A 23667-nucleotide genomic window follows, 5' to 3' on the forward strand; every position below is an offset into this window, starting at 1 on the left:
AGAATCAAGGGAAACATTTTCTATGAGAAATAATAACAGGCATTAGAATTAGGGGGAAAGTTGGTAGTTGTGTTTTTCTGGGCTTTTCACTGTAACAAAATGACACATGGCCAACTCAGCCAAGTAGAGTAAGGCATTTACGAGGTGAATTGTAAATTGACCAGGAGAGCAAATGGGGCTGACTTTGTCCATCTTTAAGATGCTATCTGAGGTGTCCACAACAGTGTCAAGTGTTTTGTTCCAACCAACCTTGTGAGAAGGGAGACTACCAGATGAGGAATTAATGACTAGATGCAAGAGCAGAGGTCACCATGTCCATTTGGAGTGTGATGGTCACAGTGGAATTACAGTCATTAGTTGGGCGTCTTTCTCTGAAGAAGCTGAGATACACAGACCTTGTTTGACATTCATATCATTCTAGTATGTGATGCTAGTGTTCAAATCCAGGGCCTTGACCACATTAGGTTGCAGATCCAGCACTGAGGAGCTCCATCCCTATTCCAAGATTGCATTTTAAAGATGGGATAGAGGTTACAAGGGACTGAGAAGGACCCAAAAGAAGGTGAGTGTGAAATTAGAGAAGTGGGATACGATTAACATATTTAGGGAAAAATATGTTTGATTTTAATGTCTGCTAAACACTTAAAGTGTTGCTACTTGATGATTTAATACACCAAAGTAGACAATACAGTCTGCTTACTTTTGTAAATTAATGGCCTCTTCCACTTGGTTCTTTAGTTAATATTCAAGGAATTGGTCCCTTCCTTCCCTCTCTCCATCCCTCCCTCCCTCCTCTCCTCTTTCTTTCCTTTCTTCCTCCCCTCCTCCTCTTTCTCCTCCTCCTCCTTTTTCTTTTTCTTCTCCTGTCAGAGTGGCCTTCAACTTGTGATACTTCTGAGTCAGCTTCCTGAGAGCTGAGATTGCAGGCACAGCAGAAGCAGTTATTCTTTCTCAATATCATTCAAATAATTTTCCCCCATGGCAGGTTTATACCATTGGTTTGTGGAACCTTTGGTCTCCATGGATACCTGCAAGGACTTTTATGGCAGAGAGAAAATATTCTCTTAATAAGTGTTCTTGTAAGCATTTCTTAATGTAAGTTACTGTGAGGATGTCATCTCTGAAAAAGATATTTTTACTGTTCCTACTGGTCAAAAACACTCAACTTTTATTATCTACATTCAGCATCTACCTTAGTTGTATTTAGGCCCCAGTGGTACATCCCTAGATTTAGTACAAGCGAACTTCAAGCTTATTATTTCCTTTAAACAGACACCGACCTACATTTTACCCTCCTCCAAATAAGAAGCCATGCTAACTGAGACACATTCATTCATAATTTACAACTTTCACTCAAAACTTAGCTCATAATCGATTCATTTAAACTGTCTCTTGACTAGGGAGTTGAAGACATTAATATTTAAAGTTATTAGTGAAAGGCGTGTGTTGATGCTGTCTTTTTCCCCCTTCTTTGTGTTCTTCGTTCTGTTTTATGTTTCTGCAATTACAGTTTCTTTTTCTTTTTTCTTTTTGGCTGTAACCTCTTGCATTGGCTTATTCCTCTCTTCAATCTGATGTACTGCTTCCAAGTATGGTACATCTTTGTGTGCGTGTGCTTGTGTTTATGCAACAATAATAACTAAAGAAAAGAGAGGTGACGAATTTGAAGGAGTGTTGGGGTATGGAAGTAGTTGCAGGGGAAGTAAGATGGGTGGAAACAATATAAATATAGTGCTAGGAACATATTTCTCAAAAAGTTAAATTAAAAATCTTATCTATGTAATATTTTCTTAATCTTGATAATTTAATATTCTTCATGATATACAACATAATTCATATGCAAGCTTTTATGTATATATATATACGCACATTCATGTATATATGTAAGTGTATGTATTTGACATTATTGGTATCATATTATCTATATCATTTAAATTTTAATATTTTAAAAGTAACTATTTTGTGGCTTTTAATGCCATTGGGAATTGCTTTCCACAGTGGGTGTTCTTACAAACCACTGGTATTTGTGTAATTCTTGTTATAAACACTCTAGCTATCTTTATGTGCATCACTTGGGCTCTGAAATTGTATCCTTTGATGAATTACTCTGCCACCTAAGAACTTCTGTACACACACACACATGGAAATCTGAATAAAAATTTTCACAACAGCAAGCACTTGTATTATTAGCATGCAGCTGTAAGGAATCTAAATGTGAGTAAATTTGGCATGGTTCTATAATAGCAATGGAGATGAGCACATTGGGTCAGAACATGAGCAAATATCAGGAATATAACTGTGAGCAAGAAGAGTTGCTGATGGATATTTGCAATCTTATACCATTTAACACTTTTAAATGTGCTGAGATAATTGATACTATTTGGGATGTCTAAACATGTGATAAGATAAAACCACTATGATAAAAACATAGATACAAGGAGGAGGCAGAGTGGATAATGCCATCCAGAAGTGGCTTAGGGGGACCTTCCACAGCAATGGGGATGTTTTATTACTTGCTAGTGATTGAGACATATATCTTGAACATCTGAAATGTTTAGCGAAATAACCTTACTATGAGTTAGTTGATAACCTATCTAAAGATTATTTTTGGAGACAAGGCTTTGGGGAAGCAAAGATAATTTCAAATGCTACCCAAACTGTATTTAATAAACAAACAATGAGTAGGTTATGAGAACGGCAATCCAAGCCACGGAGACGCCACGATTTAGTGCCCCATGGTGCCACTGCATGGACCATTAGCTAGAGCAACATCTCTTTCATGTTACAAAGAAATTAGTACATACCACAGTTTTCAAAGTGAACAAAGATTACTCACTCTTAAAAAGTTATTAAAAGCACTTGGCTTTTGACCCTCCCAACTCAATTTGTACAGGGTATGGGTCAGTTTTTCTCTTAAGTAATAAAAACAGTCAAATACCATTCTAAGCTCCATTGAAAATAACAGAACAAAACCCAGATATTACCTAAGTTACTGTGACTTTTAAAAATGTACTTTTATTTTAAGATCAGAGGAGAACTAAAATAATGAACTTTTATTAATTCATTAAAATATTTAATGTTCAAATAGGGAAGAAATAGGACAGTGAGAAAGAAGACATTTACATTTAAGGGCAAGTCACACACAGTGAGCTCATTAAACACAGCACAGCACTTTCCCGTTAAGCACAAGATGGGAAAACAAATACCCGTGGCAGAGACACGTGAGAGTGGGGGCTGTGCGGTGGGCAGTGGGGGGGTACTGAGCGGAGGCCATGGAGGGTCACTCTGAACTCACTATATGCAGCGGCATGGGAGTCATGCTCAGGGTCACTGAAATGAAAACATTTTCTGTGAACTGGCTTCACAAGAATGGGAGTTCGGAATGTGTGTGGTGGTCTATGTGAAGATGGGTGCCCGGTTTGATCTATTTGTCCGTTTCTAAGAGAGCAGACAGCAGGCTACCCTCACCTCCCGAGACTACATTTTTTTTCTCTTTTCTTCCTTTCCTTCCTTCTTCCCTCCCTCTCTCTCTTCCTCCCTTCCTCCCTCCCTCTCTTCTTTCTTTCCTTACTTCCTTTTAAATTAAATGCTTATTTTTCCTCATTTCCCAGCTTAGGAGCATGTACTGGCTAATCCTGGAGGTACATCCAGGGTGGCTGGTCAGGGACTTTCATTATTGTCTTAAATAGTGCAAAGGGCATTTACTATAAGTTTTCAGGCACTACTGTGGCATGGTTTTTCTGGAGTTTACCCCCCTATGTTTATTTTCAGTTGTGCAATGATTATGCTGTGCTGAAAAGCTCTGCGAAGAAACACAGTCTTGAGTTCTAAGTCGTGAATTTATAAAAATAACAACTGAAGAGCTGAGGGAAACCTTTTTTTTTTTTTTTTTTAAATTCCATTTCATTCCTTAAAGAAAAAAAAAAAAGAAGGAAAGAAAATGTCATCAACAAACTGTTGGAATTAGTTAACAAATATACATTCAACCCATCTCCAATATTCCAAGTATTAATTCCCATGGTATTCTCATGGCAATAATGTACCTGTGGTTTGTACACCAAAAACATTAGTAAATCACATACTCTGGAATGGTTGATTATCTAGCCACAGTCTCCTACCTGGTTTTCATGGCTGTGAGTATGTTTTGTATGGTGTTCAGTTGAATATGATCAGCAGTTCTAGCATAAGGGAAAGGGACCCTTGGTGATACAATACTCGGAAGAGTTTGGGTCCTGACAAAAGCTCTCTGTAGGGGCTGGAGAGATGACTTAGTAGCTAAGAGTACTTGCTATGGAAGCACCAAGACACATGAGGGAACAAGTGTAGCTCAGCAACCTTGTAAGAAGCTGAGAGTGGTTACATGGACCTGTAACTCATAGCTGGGGGTTGTGGGCTACCAACCTAGCACCAGGTTCAGTGATACACTCCCTCTAAAAGGAATAAGATAGTGATAGAGCAGGACCCCCACCATTCCCCGGAACTTCCACCCACAGGTACCTGTTCCTGTTCACAAGTGTGTGCATCATACATACACAAACTCACAAACACACATTTATTGAAAAAGCCGCCGGGTGGTAGTGGCACACGCCTTTAATCCCAGCACTCGGGAGGCAGAGGCAGGTGGATCTCTGTGAGTTTGAGGCCAGTTTGGTTTACAAAGTGAGTTTCAGGAAAGGTGCAAAACCACACAGAGAAACCCTGTCTCGAAAAGCAAAAAAACAAAAAACAAAGAACAAAACAAAACAAAACACACACACACACACACACACACACACACACACACACACACACAAAGAAAAAGCCCTTTGCCCAGCGCTAATACAATGAATGTATCTTAGAATGTTCAAAGAGTTCCATGTGAAATTGAAATCTAGGAAGTCCTCTAATCAGTCTGAAAAACCCTCATTGCTCACTGTCCTCCACTCCCATTATCTCACATGTCCAACACGAGGTCAATGGGAGTCAATGTGCGCGTGTTAAGTTCACTTGGCTGAAAGTCTCCAAGTGAAATTGTAGTTTCTTGTAAGAGTACAAAAGAAAGATGTTTCTTGCAGCCTGAAAGAGTTCTTCAAACTTGTTTTCCTCAGTGAAAAACAGTGGTTCAAAGACAATTTTATCAGAGTAGAAAACAATATGCTTGATGCTATTCTCTGGGACCCGAGATGGGTTTCATTTAAAAGACTTTTATTTTAAAACATCATATGGATGAATTTGAAATGTTCTTACTCGTCTAGTAGAGTTCTTTTTTTTTTTTTCCCCAGATGTTTGTGTTGGTGAGAAACCAACAACACTGTCTAGACCTCTCGGATATAGTAATCAAGCATGAATGGAAAACATTCAAAGGTCGCACTTCAATCCAGACCTACAACATCCTGCTATTCAAGACCAGATTAAAGATGATGGGTCGCGATAAACTGAGCCATACCGACTGCTGACTAAGTAATTTGAGAGATGTCTGCAAAACACTAAATATGTCACCAAAAATTTACAAGATAAAACAAAGTCTAGACTCCAGAAAATGTGCTGTTTCCCCGACTATAGGTTGTCAACGGCTAGCTGCTGTGTCGTGACTTTTACACCAGCATCCTGTAAATCAAGACCCTTCAATCTTTATGAAGAAAAATTCCCTGATGTCATTTGACTCCAGAGGAGTGTTTGCATGTGTGTATATGTGATTGCTTAGATGTACCACACTGATAAGAAGTTGCCTGAGGTCAAAAGAACCAACATGGAACCAAGAGGTTCAGAGGTCATTAGCTAAGACTTATCAAACAGTAATATTCAATGGTTTCATTATATCTTTGTGATTTTTATTGTTTAGAAGTTTCTAATTCCCCTTCTTTTGTGTGTGTGCATGTGTGTGTGTGTGTGTGTGTGTGTGTGTGTGTGTGTGTGCACTGTGTACATGCACCCAGGTGTAGAGGTTGGAGGTTAACCTTGGTATCATTTCTCAGAAACCATCCACAGTTTTTTGCCAATAGGATCTGTCACTAGACCTAGGTTAGGCTAGGCTATCCAGAAAGCTCTATGGATTGTTCTGTCTCCCCAGTGCTGGGATTACAAGGGTTCATACCCACTTCTAGCATTTTGTTTTAATATATGTGCTGGAGATTGAACTAAAGTCCTTATGCTTTGCTGGCAAGTTCTTTACCGATCCAGTTATCTCCCCAGCCTCTGATAACTGGTACCTATTTTTTCTCTTGATGGAAATGGTTGATTAAGATTCCCGCTACAGAGGATAAGCATGGACAACTCTCTGTCCCTATGCTGAGCTCAGCACTAAGATTATTTTTATTGTAAAATTATGGGGAGTCATAGTAGGTTGGAAGAATCATCAAAAGGAATGCCTCTGTTTTCTGGCTCTCACTGACATGACACACATGTGCAAACACATCTGCTTTACATTGAATGTAAGGTTTGGGTCAATGACTGCCTCAAAAAAGGCAAGCCTTATTGCTCCTCATGTCAAACAACAGTAAAATCACAGGGTACCAGATGTCTATAGAGACATACATACATACACATCTTAAGCATGTTATATATGTGTGTGTTTATACACATATTTATTATTATATATTCAGGGAAAGAGGAAACTGACCAGTCTGTTGAATAACTAATAGGAGAATTTCCTGAAATGTTAAATGAATATATAAATGCTGCTGTGAATCACAGGGTAGTTTATGATGCCTGTATTTATCTGACTACCTCACTTCTGAGTTCTTTTTCTTACACACACACACACACACACACACACACCACTACTGCCACATTCTCAGCGAGGCTTTTCTACAATGATTCTGTGGGGTTTTTTTTCAGGGAAAATAGTAGAAAAGAGATCACTATGATGTTAAAGGTTTATGTGTATTCACTTATACATACAGTTCATAAACATACAGAAGGAGCACAACCCTGACAAAACCAAGTAAGGGTGAAATAGATGTATGTCCTTTTGTTTTTTTTAATACAACTGGACTAGAGGTAGTTTTCTGATGCAGAGAGGAGAGAGAGGGACAGAGAGGGAGAATCACAAGGAGAGAAAAGCAGGAAAAAGAGAGGAAAGGAAGAAAGAAGGAAGTGAGCAGGAGGGGGCTCAGGGGAAGGGAAACAGAAGAGTAGACAGGGCCAGGCTCAGCACGTACCTTCCTCTAGCTGTCAAATCATGTCTCTGAGCTTATTTCCTATATACATTGTTTTCTGCTGTCAAATAGAAGCATAAACATTGGAGCTCAGAGATGACCTTAAATTTATCTCTGTGTCATTTCTGCTGTCTGCCATAGTGTCGTCGACCAGGTGTACAATTAGTACTGGGTAATATGAAATTGATGAAGGCAGTGCTCACCTGGCAGCATAACCCCCTTTTGTACCCTTTGCTTCAGTGAGTATCCTGCCTGCCTTCTCCATTATCCAGTGTCTGGTCAATGTCTTCTTGACTGTACAGTATGACCAACCTCCTCTTGAGTGTACAGTGTATAATCATTGTCCTCTTGAATATACAGTATATGACCAGTGTTCTCTTGACTGTATACTGTATTATTAATATTCTGTACCTTGTTTTCATACTGGTTACTTGAGGATGAAATGTTCAGCTTTAAAATCTGCAATTTTTGTTTAAAATTAAGCTTATTCTTTGACAGCTTCATATGTGCGTATAATACATTTTGATTTGTCTCATTCCACTCTCCTTATCACCCTCCCACCCTGCCAATTCCTCCACCTCCCTACAAATTTCTTTCCCATGTTCATACCTTTTTGTTTTGATTGCAATCTACTGATTGTAAAAAGGGCCATGTGCATGAATCCATCTGAGCCTGGTGGGCTCACCAGTGGATGAAGACAACGGTTGTTCCATCCAGGCATCCATTAGCAACCAATAGCTCACCAGGCTGGGTGTTATTTTTCTTTATTTGCATCTCTTACCCTCTCCACCAAGTAGTATTAAGAAATAATAATAAGGCTGCTTGGAATACACTAGTAAAATCACCTCTAATATAACGTAAGATGCAATCCTTGAATGTCTTTTCAACATCCAGATATGTCTTAATTAATTGGGAAAATTGGTAACAGTAATGTCAGTACAAATCCCTATATCCTTTGGTAATTTCACATTGATATAATGGATACCTGCACTGAGTAGATGATAACTAATATTCAGACTACTAAAATCAATCAGTATAGTAAAGTTAAGGCAAGTACTTCAAATAGCTAGTCAGATCACACCAGCGATCGTTAACAAAGAGAAAAGAATGGAGGTATGTTCACTTCTTCATGCTCAGCTCAATTTCTCCACACCTGACAGTTCAGGACCCTCAGCCTAGGGAATGACGTTACTCACAGTGGGATGGGACTTCCACATAGATTAACTAAAGACAACCCCACAGACCAATCCAATGAGATAACCCCTCACTGAGACTCTTCCTAAGTGACTTTAGATTTTGTCAAGTTGACCGCTACAGAAGAAAGAAGCAAACACCACAACTAGAAAGCATTAAATAAAATAATAATAATATCACATTTTAAATACAATATATTTAGCCTGCCCTGTTTTTCCTTTCTCTTAAAAATTTAAATCAAAATTGTATTTTTAAGGTTATTATCAGACAAAAAAAATGAGTCTTGACTTCCAGTTTGGATCTTTGAGAATTTTTATGGGATCCCAAATCGCTTAGGACAACCCACTTCAGTCCTATAGCGCATGTGCACTGAAGTCTGAGCATAATTGTGTATGTAAACTGAAATATTAAAAGCACAACTTCTGATTTTAGCTCATTCTGATTTCGGAATCAGCCAAGAGCATCCTGTTTCTAGATTGTGACGTATTTTACATTTTTGTCTCTTAACTTTGAAAATGAAGTCAACAGCTTATTTTCAAAAAAATTATTAAAAATATGATCCAGCATTTTGGAAGGAAATCTCTTTTAAACAGGAGAAATGCCAGTTACCAGGAAAGATCTGTATTTGAAGAGAGGATTTCCCTTGATTCTGTGGATGAACCAGACAGTCTCTCCTATTTATTCATGCCTACAGACTATGCTCTGTTCAGGAAGGGGTCTGGCCCTAAAGGGACCTGTAGGGCAGCTTAAAATGGGGTTCTTCAGTGTTTATATTTATGCTGGGCTGTGAAGAATGAAGGAAGTAGTGAGGGAATGTGTATTGTTGATCACAAGCACAGCTATATCAAGGACTCCAGTGCCTCAAACCTATGAGCGGTATCCATGGGTAAGGCTCGGAGGATGGCAAGGCCTTCCTCTGGCCCAAGTGCAGATGTTGAGTGTGAATGTAGGACCTATCAACCACAGCTTCTACCCTGGGATAACTTTAGCCTGAGATTGCTACTCTACAGAGACCCCCTTACTGAGATATCTGCCCTGACATTCATCTGCATACCACAGCCCCGCCTCCATATTTATCTGCATACCACAACCCCACCTCCATATTCATCTGCATACCACAACCCCGCCTCCACATTCAGCGGTATCTAATAAATCCACCTTCCCCATTCAGATGTATAAAATAGACATGCTGTGTTTCCAGGTTGCTGTGGCAATTGGCATCCTCCATCAGAGCAAGCACAGCTCACCCTATCCCAGATTTTCTCTGTGTGTCCATGTGTCTGTCTTTTCATTATGTCCTTATCATCCCAGCCTGGTTCCCAGGACCCAGTGTTGCAGAGTGTGGCACCAGACTTGGTGTTTTTCTCCATCTAGGTCAGCAGTTTGCAAGGTGCAGCTCATACTATGAATGCAGCAGGTTAGTGCACGTTTTTCAAAGCTGCATATACACCTTGCTGATACAGCCACTTACCAGTGTGCCTTCTCCCACATCCCTGATGATGGAAGTTGTAAGATCCTATCAGCGATGAGGTTCATACCTCCCTTAGAGCTTGGAGCTAATCTGCGATTCTTCCTTAGTCAAATGAGGTTTAGTAGGCCCAGGCTGGACTCCTTAAGTCCACAGGCAGATAAATGTCATACCTGTGAGAGGCAGCCAAGGATTCGGTCTGTCTTTTGTTTGCCATTCAGTGTCCAGTGTAGTGTTTGAGATACAACTAGATGGTCAATAAATCTTTGTAAAATGGATGGAAGCTAATTGACAGGCTTGGAGGTTCCTAGACTGTGGTGATATTGTGTCCCCCAATATATTTTGCACCCTAATATACTTATCTGGGGTCAGAGAACAGCACAGCCACTAGATAGGCATAGAGGCCAGAGCATGGTGGCACACACACCTTTAGTCCTAGCATTCCCGAGGCAGAGATCCATCTAGATCTCTGCCAGTTCAAAGCTACACTGGAAAGAGCCAGGTATGGTGACTCACGCCTTAATCCCAGGAAGGGATGGCAGGAAGCAGAGACGTATATAAGGTGTGAAGACTAGGAACTAGAGCTGGTTAAGCTTTTAGCAGCAGTACAGCTGAGACACATTTGGGTGAGGACTCAGAGGCTTCCAGTCTGAGGAAACGAGATCAGCTGAGGAATTGGCAAGGTGAGGTTGGATGTGGCTTGTCCTGTTTCTCTGATCATTCAGCATTCACCCCAATACCTGGCTCTGGGTTTGTTTTTATTCATACGACCTTTTAAGATTTGTGCTACACTAGACTCTATCTACTAAACTCATGAATGTATTTTTAACATATTTTCCACATTCTTTCATTTGAAGGGGACTGAAAATAGTAGTATTTACTTCTCAGGATGATTTTGAACACAAAATGAGAAAATCTCTCTAGACCTTTCAGTACAGACATGGCTCTTAGTAGGCACCCATGCAATGCACACAAATGACAGCAGCACCTGCTGGCAGCCACCACCTTGGATTCACAGTCCCAGTAGGTCTGGTGGCTCGTCCTCAGCTGAGTAGAACAAGAGTAGTATCACTACCGTGAGCCTTATTATGATGGGATGGGAATAAGGCTGGCCTCTACTGTGATTATGTCTTCCTCAATAATTCCAGGCAAGCACTTGAAAATATTAGTGCTTGTTGATGACCCACAGGGAAAGATACTGAGGGACCAATCCATACAGGCCTTCAATCGGGGCACAGGACTCCAGCACATACCAATATGGCTGGTGGGATCTTTCTCTTTGAGAACGACAGATTTAAAAGGGAGTAAGTGACAAACCAGAAGTTGAATGACATGTTTAAACTCAATCTCCACCTAAATCATTCCTGCAGAACAAGGAGCTTCCAGAGGAATGTTCTTTTAAACCTGTTGGTTTTTGTTTGTTTGTTTGATTTTTTTTTTTTTTTTTTTTGCTACATAGCACAGCTTCAGCAGCTTAATCAATACAAATGTTCTTCCTGTCAAAGTGTTGAATTTCGACACCTGGTGATTCTAATCACAGAGACCTCGGGCGAGTTGGAATGCCACCCATGCATACCACTTTCAATAAATAAAAGAGTTACATCTGTTTTGCTCCAGAGAGAGAGACGGATGCAGGACAACCCCTTCCTAATGCCAGCCTTGACATTTAGCACCCTTTCCCACAGCAGAGTGGAGCTTCATGCTTGAAAGCCCAGGCTTGCTGGCACTTCTGCTCCTTTACATGTTCAGCTCCATCCACACAGCACGTTCCAGCCTGCCTGGGAAGATGTCCAGAGATTGCCCATTAAGTGTGACAAACCTACATGCGAGGCTGATTTCCTCATCAGGGTGAAGAAACAGTTATTCTGGTCACTTCCCTTGGGAGTTCACAAAGATCTATTACAAAAAAAAATCACCTCCTTTAGGTCTTTCCCTGCTGCTCTTCGAAGGTATAGAAATAAACTCACTTGCCACTGGAAGTTTGCTTGTTCGTTTGTTTGGTCTGGGGATTGATTGAGCTACTTCTGCTCCGAAGCCCTAGGCCGATTATCATGATAGTGCTGTATGAGGGTGAGGCTCCTCAAGAAATAGGACACAAAGAAAAGGGAGGTGGAGATGACAATAACAAAAAAATGAGACTGTGCTTTCTCGGTTTGCCAAAGGCTCCTCTAAGCATGTCTGATAGTAACTTGCTTAACTGATATTACAATGCAGGTACCGTTCTCGTACTTTTTGTGTTGGTGAGGAACACACTGTTTTGTCCAAAGTTACCCAGTGAAAGAGCCACAGTCTTTTTAAAATGTCCCCCTTTTATTAAAAGCAGATTATTTCCTCATACATTATAACGGATCACAGTTTCCCCTCCCTCTACTCCCCCTAGTTCCTCCCCACCTCCCCTCCTGTCCAGAGCCACTCCCTTTCTGTCTCTCATTAGAAAAGAACAGGCTTCTAAGAGCTAACAACCAAACACGACAAAATGAAATGTAATAAGATAAAAGGAAACCGGTCACAACGAAGTTGGACAAGACGAACCAACAAAGGAAGAGAGTCCTAAGGGAAGACACAAGAATCAGAGACCCACTCGTTCACACACACAGGAATCTCATAGAAGCCCTAAACTGACAGCTTCAGTAGATACACAGAGGACCTGGTGCAGAACCGTGTAGGCCCCTGCTTGCTGCTTCATCTCTGAGTTGTAAGATCTTTGGAGAGCCACACTCGTAACTTGGGCAATCTGAGGCACAGCTGCAACCCTAGTCCCCATGTTCACATACATCAAAGCCCCCCTTGACACTGACTCATTCCCTCGTTATCAAAATAGTAAACTTGGTGGCTGTCGGCTCACATCATGCGGCATCCCTAATGGCTGGTTGTCTCTCTTCAAAAGTCTAGAGTGGGGCTGACTTTGTTTACTGCATATTTTGAGACCTACCTCACTCCTGGTTAAAAGACATTCCATGTGCCTTTACTTGCTTTTCACTGTGAACCGCGGGAGCACAGAGCAGCTCACAAGAGTCGATGTTTGTGGTTGCCCTTCATTGGAATGGGGCCAGAATCCTGGAGCACAAGCACACTGAGGATCAGGCCAGACACTTAGGGCACTGGCTTAGGACAGACCCGGTCATTTGAAATACAGAAATCTCTTGCCCCAAAGACATATGATAGGAAACACACAATAAAATAACCCAGGGTCCCATCCAATTCGAACACTTAAATGGTTTGTTTTATGTCAGTTGAAGCCTAATCTAGACTGAAATTTGCCTAAATTTTCTTAATTCATAGTCAGTTAACCTTTTTTCTTCCTTAGGTGCTGAGCTGTAGAGACAGCACCCTGCCTTGTGTCTCAGTATTTGAGGCACTTAGATTTCCCCCTTAGATATCAAGATATCATGTCTTCCACAGAGACACTGGATTCCTCTTTCCCAATCTATGTGTGTTTATACTGTGTATTTATTTCACTTTATTAGATCTTTCTAAAACTAGCACAGATTTCCTTTTTAATTTATCAGTTCTTTCCATGCTGAAGAAAGTTGCCACACATCCCGAGTCTGGATTTGCCTTACTTTCAGTCTTTTTAACTAATTCTACCTTGAATTTTAATCTGTTTTTTTGTTTGTTTTGTTTTTGAGTTGTCTCAACCGGCTTGTAGAATTTTGTCAAATATACATCATGCTATAGCCAGCTCTCTATGAGAACCTGGCATCACAATGATAAGAGTTCACGTTTATGGGTGCTCTTGGCTGGAGCTCAAGCCCTTGTTACCTCACCCCGTCAAGAGCTAGTGCATGGCAAAGCTACTGGCAACATTTGGGAACCACAGTAAGCACTAAACAGAGAATCTTAGTTTATTGTCTATGGTGGAGTCAAAGTTGGACGGGGGGAGGGGGGAGTCATGTATCAATTTTATTAAACTCTATTTAGCAGTTTCCACAATCATGAATGTCGATGAACTGCCTTTCCTCTTATGAGGTGATTAGAGGTCCCTGGGACTCTGTGACCAACAAAAACTACGCTTTTTCCATATCACATGATTGTTGCACATATCACCACATATCTATATCCATCCCTTCTCAGCAGCTGGGTGGAGCTGAGCTCACTCTGATCATAAATAATTGGCATTTTTCTCTCCACAGATGTTCCTATGACTCAGGGGTCAACTACTGGGCACCTCTGGGCATGAGAGTCGTTTAGTAACCAAGCAGTGAAGTTGCAGGCTCTACCCTGGTGATCTAGCAATGACCCTTGCTTCTCAGCAATTTCTACTTATACTGGTTCATGACAAATAGCCAAGTTAAAGAGAAGAACAGCAAGCACAGGTTAGTTCTTAACCTAGCTAAGCCAAAACTGTTAGTATACTGGGAACTTTAAAAATGCCTTTTAGTTAGTTCATATTAAGCTACTGTATTATCATTGTGTGGTCTGAACATTTCTATAGGTATGTTTCATTGTAATTGGTTTCTTCCTTCATAATTCTCCAGATTTTACAGATAGTTATATAAGTCTCTATAATAGAACTTACATTTGTAAATATTCTGAGAAGTGAACCATACTTTATCAGAATCTGATGGAGGTCCATCTTAACATAAGGCAAAGAAGCCTTGTGTGAAACAATTATGAGACATTATGAGGGAATGAAATGCACTTTGATGCTGAGATGTCCAGGTACCAAGTGGGAGGGAGATGAGTGGGCAGCATGTCCGTGGTGGGGTGGGGGTGGGGCTGGTGGGGAGGGCAGGCGGTGCTATGCTTTGACTATGATGACAAGAGAGATGTGAGAAAGACATGCTGTTCAGCCAGACAGAGCTCTGTGCTCCATCAGTCAATGGCAGTCATCCTCAAGTTCCCACTCAGTGAATGCCTAGTGACCCAAGCTAAGAAGGCAGTGAGCCCAGAGGGCTGGGGACATGGGTAAGAGAAACTCTTAGGAGTTGTGACTAGCCACAGAGAGGGGCAGAAAGAGAGGGGGATGAGGTTAAGACAATCCATTCTGCCATTTCTCACAACTGGGTAGCCTTTGCCTCATGGCGGTTTTGTATTCTGTTTATGTAAGAATGCAGTTCCTTTAAAATGACAGAGTCCATACAGGATTTTAAGGCAAGGAGAGGAAAATGCAGGTTTTGCACATGGCGTAATTTAGGGCATCATAATTAGGAATTATTAAATTATGAAGGTGGAGAGAAAGAGAGAGAGGCTGACCAATGCTGTGGGATGTTCTGTATGTTAAATATGTTGCTCTGATTGGTTAATAAATAAAACACTGATTGGCCAGCCAGGCAGAAAGTATAAGTGGGACAAGCAGAGAGGAGAATCCTGGGAAGTGGAAGGCTGAGGCAGGGAGACTCTGCCAGCCGCTGCCATGAGAAGATGTTAAGATACTGATAAGCCAGGAGCCACGTGGCAACTTATAGACTAATAGAAATGGGGTAATTTAAGATATAAGAACAGCTAGCAAGAAGCCTGAACCATTAGGCCAAACAGTTTAAATAATATAAACATCTGTGTGTTTATTTTGTAAGTGGGCTGTTGGACTGCTGGGGCTTGGCGGGACCCAGAGAGAAAACTCCAGATACAAGACATGGGAGAGACAGAGATAACCTATAGTGATATTTTATTTGTATTGAAATGTGATTTTATTTGTATGTTAATAAAGTTGCCTTGAGGTCAGAGCAAGCCAGAGCAGAAGCTGAGCAGTAGTGGGACACGCTTTTAATCCCAGCACTTGGGAGGCAGAGCTAGGTAGATCTCTGTGTGTTCAAGGACACAGCCAGCATGGCAGACACACACCTTCAATCTCAACCATAGAAGACCTGGAGGTCTGTACAAACAGGCAGTGACGAGGAGGTCATGTGGCTGGGTTTACAACCAATGAAAAAACAGAACAGAAAATCTATAAAAAAGATAGGACACAGAGAGGTAGCTCTCTTGTGGAGAGGAAGGACAGCAGAAGCAGTGAAGGGTAAGGTTTTCCGCTCTTGCTCTGACCTCGTGGTTTTTAACTCTGCAATTGGTTCTGTGTTTCTTATTTAACAAGCCGGTTACATCTACAATAACCTAAAAAGAAAGCTTAAAACTTCATCCCACGACCAAACTCTTTGCCTAGGTAGAAACAGCCAGGCTCTGGTTATTGAGAAGCCTGGTGCAAGTCTCTGGGGCCATCAGCATCACGGCAGTAGCATTCCAGTCACTATGAGCACAAGTACTTTCCACTGGATGCTTCCAATTCCCCATACCTGTCACCTCATTTGTTTCATAGTGAAGAGGGGGTGGGGACTTTTCCACCACCCTCCACTCTGTAAGGGAAGGCCAAGGGGGGCTGTCATATAATAACAATTTTCTCTGCTGTTCAGAAAAGGGAATCTCCACGAACTCCGAACAGCTGTGGTTCTGTGTTTTGGTCGGTGGGAGGGTGAAGGGCAGAAATGCTGGAAGGGAGGGGTTGGGGGTAAGCACTCTTGAAGGTCCAACCAGACCAGTCTCCAATTTACAAACACTGACAGTGTCAGCCATGAGCCAAGGGCCAGGGAGTCAGCAACAGTGTCCAGGTCCCCAGTAATCCGCATCAAATGTCACCCAGGTTCTTTTTCTTTGCCCACATTCTCCACTATATAAACATTCTAGCATGCCTATGCTCCTCCTTGAGGAGCCAAGTTACGTGAAGAATTCCTTCAGTGTGACTGGAGGAGCAAAAATCCTATTTGCTCCCAGAGCTATGGGAGTGCTTCATTTTCTATCACAAATCAACAGTAATGATGGTTCTCCGGGTGGTTTGTACCAGCAACTTTGTATCAGCTCCTGCATTTGGACTCTACACACAGACTGTTAATACTACATAGCCAAACCAAACCAAACCAAACCAAAACAACAACAACAACAAAAAAAAAAACCGTGAGGGGCACAGAACTTTCAAGCCATAATATTCTCATTCTCATCTGTCCTCGGCTGTCAAACTCTAGATTTTATGAAAATGGAAAGGGAAATCCAGGAAAACAGTAATGGTTCAATTAGCTTAAAACTTCAAGCTAATCCAGAAAACCATAATCAAGCATTGCTGTATTAGTAATAAGAATTTTAAGATAATGAAAGAACGGTTCTTTTTTTTTTCTTTGTTTTAGGTCAACCAATTTTAGGTGGGCATCTTGCTTTAGTTAAGGCATCACATTTTGTTTTCAAGCAGTAATAACATGGTAAAAATTAAAATAATTTGTTTTCTGTGCCTTGCTTTATGGTTAAATTTAATATTGTTCATCCTCTCCCTGTCCTGGGAAGTATTATTTAGATCAATAGAGAAAAACTTTTCCTTTATTATATGGTAGTTCACACGTATAACCTCAGCACTGGAGAGAAGAAGGCCAGCCTGGGATACGTGGTGAGACCTTGTCTCAAAGGTAAACAAACCATAGTCATTCCAACAAACTCAGCCTACTGTGGTATGAAACTTTCATGCTTATCTTCATAATCTGCCTTATCACATTCACACACCTTAAATTCCCCTTTTGCAAGGCCTGTCGAGACAATACTTGATATCAAGTGACCTTTGTCAAGAACATAGCCCAGAAACCTGGATCAACCTTTGGAGGCACATCTAAAACGGTTAACAATTCCTGGAGTCCCTCCATTATTGGGGGGGGGGGGACCAAAGCAAAACAAAACAAACAAACAACAACAACAAAAAACTGGATTAATAACAACAGAGTCGAGAAAACATACTCTTTGATCCCTCCACGTGAATGGGACAGTAAAGCTCACTCAGGGCACCAATAAGGAGCCCTGGACAGCTGTTGGAATACCGCTCTCTTCCCAGGCTCACTCTCCACCACAGTGAGATTCTACCTGCTGTCAGTTTCAGAATATTCCTCCCACCCAGAATTAAGCAGACCTTGTTTTCTCACTGGAGTACTTCAAATACAGCCCTGCCATTTGAGCCCTGGAACATTTGAATTGCACCAATGTATGGATGTTTTATTGCGTCTCAAACGGCTGCTTCTGGCATACCTGGTACCCTTTTTGGAGCTCAGAGCTTAGACTGGAGGAAATACCAGCTGACTGATGTCGGGCGGCACTCCCACGAACCCACACCCTGCCAGGCCCCTGGCCTGCACCAGTCAGACCAGGCCACCTCAGGCCAGACCAGCTCAGAAGATGACCCTCGACCAACCGCTCTGCAGAGCTCAGGGCAGCCTGCAGTTTGTCATTTCCACCACTGATTTCCTGACACTCCAAAGGACCTTGCTTTTCTTCTCAAGGTTAAAAAAAAAGCACTCAAAAACCTTAGCTGGAAACAATCAGACCAATAACAAGAGGCAATAAAAGAAAAAGAAACACCACCCTCCCCACCCCCGAAACGTTGAGGACCAGAGATTGCTGTATTCCAGCTGATGAGCTTGTTAATGTCGCGAGTTAATGACAGTCTGTGCATTTAAAGGCTTTCTGGTTAATTCCCCGCTCTCCCCCTTGCCCCTCACCTGCCAGCCGTCGCTCTCTGGTGTTTTTCCAGATAGCATCCAGCGCCCTGGCCGTGGAGTCTCTGATGTGGTCGCTGAAGGACCTCCGCAGCGGGGCTCGCAGGGGCCGAGCCATCACGTGGTCCTCGGGGTCCCCCATCCAGCCGCGAGTGACTTCGGGCGGACCCCCGGGACCCTCGTTGCTCCCGGGCGCTCAGGACGCAGGCATTGCGGCTGGCTCTGCGGCCTGGGGACGCGGCTGCAGGCGGCCTCCTGGCCGACAGCCCAGCGCGCGCCGCGGCCACATCTGGAAAGGCTTAGGGCCAGCGGCTCCCGCGCCCGTTTATCGGGATGCGCCCAGTGTAACCCAATCACCTCGCTCGCTCCCTATGCGGTGCCGCTTCCTGAAGATGCCAGCCGCTCCTTCCTAGTGACGGAGCCCAGAGCAGAGCAGGTAGCGCTGTCATCCAGGTTCTTTCTCATCAACGCAGCGATTGATCTTCCTGACCCCGGGGTTTTTAGGGCCGGCTGGTTGTGAGACCAAGGCTCAGTTTTAAGTTGTGGTTACAGGGCGAAGCAGACACGGCTGTACTCTTTCTTAAACGGTAGCCCGAGTTTTTAGTAAAATATTCACCAGCTCCCTGTTATTTCCTCCCCGTGCTGCTCCTTTAGAGGCAGCGGTTTATTCTGATAAGTCCAGACTTCGCCTCAAAATTAGATTCAAATATGCCCAGGTTTTGCGACACCACCTTTCCAGTAAGCAAACTGATTATTGGTTATACATCAAATTCCCATCTCCAATATTTTTTTTTAAATAAGTGCCAGGCAGTTCTTGTACAGTTTTGGGAATGAAATGTGAGTCAATTGCGTCTTTTACAAGACATGTTATTGCATTTCTAAAACGCCAAAACATCTACTTCTATGCCAATGAGTTTGGCAGGTTTTCTGACTGTTAATGTCTCCTTCTTCTCCTTTCTCACTGTCCCCCAATTCCACAGCATAATTTTCAAGGTTTGGCAGGGAAGCCTAAGAGTGGCGTGAAACAATATCAAAGAACCAGTTCACAACCTTTGCAAGATAAAATGACCCTGGAAGAGCAGTGTGCAAATCATCAGGGCTGTGTGAATGCTAATGGTTTCCATAATTGTTTCAAGTCAAGAAGGCAATTTTAACCTGCCCTGCTCTCCTGCAGCTTTACAGTTCTACGTGTATCCATTTTCCACACACCTTTGACAACTTAATCATACAAAAAGACCATGCACACAGTGAGAAGGCTCAGAAGTCATAACTAGCAGTAGTAGCTACAGCTTTTTAATAACACACAGGTCCTAAGATTTATGTTTCCAACTTCTTAATGCTCACAAGGCTCCTCCTACACTGGTCTGTTTTGATTGCTATAATGAAATACTTGAGGCTGCATAGTTACACAAAGGTTTATTTAGCTTATGGTTTTTAAGGACACCCTCAAGTGTCCCTATTAGGTCAACCTTTCCTGAGGGCCTAATGACAGATGGAATCATTGCAGTCATGTGTGAGGAAGGAAGAGATTTCAGCGCCAGATAGGAAGGGAGAGAGAGACTCGGGGTCAAGTTCACTCTCACAAGAATTTACTCTTGACGGGACTCATTCTGAATCCCATGTGAGTTAATTCCAACCCAAGACCAGCCTCTCAGAGACCTCAGTTCCCCACTAGGTCCAAGCACTTCAAATTCCTCCCATCACTGAGTCTCAAGCCTCCAACACTTATTCACCCTTGGGAAAGCAACTTCAGATGATTTCTTAACCACACCTTCTTGCCAAGTAGGAATGCTCTTCTCAACTGGTTCAGTAATGTTTCACTGGACTAGGCATGAATTTGGAAGCACTAATACAGTTTATACTCTAAACATCAGAGGAGCCTAACAGCTGAATAAAACAGTCCTTTGAGCCTGGTGAGTAGGAGGCCTTAGGCTCTGTTACCAGAACTTCAAAAAAGGAAAAACAAAACAAGCAAATAACCCTCCACCCCCAAAACCTACGGAAAGTGTTCACCTGCTTACTTGCTTGTTTTGTTTTAGAACAAATCACTAACTCACAGGGTATCCCCATCCTAGATTTCAAGTGTATGACAAAGCTATAGTAATGAAACCAGCATGGTATTGGCACCAAAACAGATGCATTGATCAATGGAATAGAATTGAAGACCCAGAAATAACTCCACATACATATACACACTTGATTTTTGACAAACAAGTCAAAAAACACACACTGGAGAAAAGATAGCATCTTCATCAAATGGTGCTGGTCAAACTAGATGGCTTCAGGTAGAAGTATAAAATAGATCTGTATCTATCACCCTGCACAGAACTCAACTTCAAATAGATCAAGAACCTCAGCATAAGACCAGGTACCCTGAATCAGACAGGAGAGAAAGAGGGGAAGAGGCTTGAATTTATTAGCACGAGAAAAGACTTTCTGAACAGGCCCCTGATAATTCAGGCATCAAAACCAATAAACGGGACTTCATGAAGCTAAAAAGTTACTGTACAGCAAAGAACACTATCATTTGAGCAAAGTAGCAGCTTACAGAATGAGAAAGTCTTCACCGATTATACATCTGACTAAGGGTTGTATCTAGAATATATAAAGAACCAAAGAAACAGCATCATCAAAATGAATAACCCAATTAAAAATGGAATTTAGAACTGAACAGAGAATTCTCAAAAGATGAAACACAAATGTCCGAGAAACATAAAAATATTGAACATTCTTAGCTATCAGAATTATACAACATAAAATTACTTTGAGGTTTCATCTTCCCCTAGTCAGAATAGCCAAGACAAATTAAACAGCTCATGCTGGCAAAGGATGGAGTGGGGGGCTACAGGGCAGGAAACACACATTCCTTGATGGTGGGAGTGCAAAACAATACAGCTGGTATGGAAATAAGTGTGAAGGTTTCTTGGGAAGCTAGAAAATGGATCTACCTCAAGATACCTTTCTTGGGCATATATCAAAAGGACTGTAGCCTACTGCAGAAGTACTTGGCTCATTCATGTTCATTGATGCTCTATTCATAATTGAGGCAGAAACTGGAAGTGGCCTATACATCCATCAACAGAGAAATGTGTAATTCACACATGGACTATTACTCAGCTATTAAGAAATTGAAATTGGCAGGTAAGTGGATGAAATTAGAGGTGTTATCCCGAGGGAGGCAACTCAGACCCAGAAAGACAAAGATTACATGTTTGCCATTATACGGGGATATTAGCTTCTAAGTTTTAGACATGTGTGTTTAAATTAGAAGAGCCATAGAGGTTAGGTAGATGGTAGAAGACCAGAGGGTAGGAAGGGGCCTTCCAAGGAAGGAGATATAGAATATACTGTTGTAAATAGATAAAGGAGAGACTAGAATAGTCATTAATTTGGCAAGAAGAATGGGAGGGTAGGAAGAGAAGAGAATGTAGGAAGGGACAACTGACCCTCAGGCACTTTGAAAAGTCAGGAAAACTACTACTGTAGATGTTTCCCAAAATATAGACATATATGAAAGGAATTTTTAAAGAGAGATAATGCCCCAACTAGACATTATAAGCTACCAAATAAAACTCCCAGGACCAGAAATGAGTTACATATATTTGAGTTATTTCCCAAAGGGATCCCATAGCTTACTCCTCCAAACATTACAGGCTATTGCCAAGGCTTATTCTTCACAACATTTTGTTTATTTCGAGACAGGGTTTCTCATTATATCCTTGTCTGTCCTGTAACTTGCTCCATAGACCACTTACCTTGGCTTAGACCTCACAGAGATCCACCTGTCTCTGCCTTTCTGAGTGCTGGGACTAATGGTGTGCACCCCCCCCCCCCAGCCTACTCTCTACAACATTATTATAAGGCTATGTTGCTGAAGGTAACATATACTTATGCTATCAAACATGAAGACATGGAGATGGTTTCCAAGTAGAAAATTCACCGCCACTGACTATTTATTGTTCATGGTGTTGGAAGGTAAGTCTATGCTTGCTACCAGAGGGGAAAATTTAACCATCAATGTCACCCCTCTATGAATCTTGTGACCTATAATGGCAACCTCGGCATGAGATACACTGGTGTAATAGTGGCACAAATGTTAAGGGATTAGCCAACAATTTTTTTTATTGGACTTAAGTCCCACTCCTTGAGATGCAACCAATACCTGACACTGTTAAGGTGGCCAAGGACATGAGACTAGATAGGTCATGGGCCTAGGGAAAATCCATTCCTATTATTCTGTTAAGTGAACATAGCAATAAAATGACTGCTCATGGCATATTGCTGTTCTCACCAGTGCGTCTCTTAACCTCCATCAGAGAAGTTTATTCTTGAAGTGGATGGTAACTGACACAGAGACCCACACCTGGACAATGTGTAGAGAGTAAGAAATTTTGGAGTACTCTGTCCTACATGCGATGTCTTTATCAAACTCCCCCCACCCCGGGGATCTCTGAAGAAGAGGAGGCAGAGATCTTGTTAGAGGCAGAGGTAGTGGATGATTCTAAGGAAACAGTGTCTTCTAGACATGCACATATGAACTCACAGAGACTGTGAAAGAGTGCATTAGACCTGCAAAAATTCAAATCAGACAAAATCCTGGCATGGAGAGAGTAAATTAATACAAAGTCTGTCTTCTAACCAAGAAGCTATTTCCAACTGATACCCTCTGAGAAGAGGGAAATCAGTTTTCTTGAATAGTACTCTGCCCAGGAGTACTTGGCCAACACAAAACAAACTGCATGTTTCTATGTGTACTTTCTATTTTGTCATTAAAAAAGTCTTATTGTGTTTAAAATCTTATTGATGTTTTGTTTTTAATTTTGATTTTGTTTTCCTTTGAGGAAGAGAAAGAACATGAAGTTGGGTGGGTATGGAAGTGGGGAAGACATTGGAGGAGTTGGGGAGGGGAAGAATATTATCAAAACATATTGTAAATTTTTTTAAATAATAAAAAATGGAAAAATAAATATACAACAAATCACCTAAAGTCTATGTGCTTGTGTGGTTTGGTGTGTATGCAGCCTCCCATAGGTTGAACAGGACAGGTCTGTTTGGACCTCTTTTCTTGAGGAGTTGCAGGATGTATCCATGATACAACTACACCCCTGCACCATCCAGGTCCTTGCAGGGAGACTTAGAGAAAGACTAAAACATCAACTTAGCCTTCAATGATGTGGTGCCATATAGACTTGATCTAACTCCCAAGTAGTGTGGTTGGCTTCATGAGAGAAGTATGTTCAAAATGTGTGGGGGCACATTGGCAAAGTTAGCCTGGATTCTTAGCCCCTCCCAAATTCTCAGCCTAGAACCCAACAAGATTAGGGGCATGCAATCATTCCCAGCATAAATGCCATCAGCTGGTAGTTGAGTCATACAAAGTGACTGTCATGTTGGAAGATTTCCTTCTTCT

At 41.8% G+C, this 23667-nt stretch overlaps 1 protein-coding gene across 2 annotated transcripts in view; it reads right to left on the reverse strand.

Annotated features, from left to right (window-relative positions):
• Positions 1-23667, reverse strand: part of Dlc1 (DLC1 Rho GTPase activating protein) — a 376108-nt gene that overhangs the window by 149418 nt on the left and 203023 nt on the right. The window contains exon 1 of one of the 2 annotated variants that reach the window (XM_036166512.1): positions 18261-18957. The exons of the other annotated variant lie outside the window; for it this stretch is intronic. Within the exon in view, the coding sequence (XP_036022405.1) occupies positions 18261-18399 (139 nt within the window). The 5' untranslated portion in view covers positions 18400-18957. Of the gene's footprint in view, positions 1-18260; positions 18958-23667 lie in introns of those variants that run through there. 2 annotated transcript variants of the gene reach the window in all.

Source organism: Onychomys torridus, chromosome 17 (genome assembly GCF_903995425.1).
Source record: "Onychomys torridus chromosome 17, mOncTor1.1, whole genome shotgun sequence".
NCBI classification, from domain to species: domain Eukaryota; kingdom Metazoa; phylum Chordata; class Mammalia; order Rodentia; family Cricetidae; genus Onychomys; species Onychomys torridus.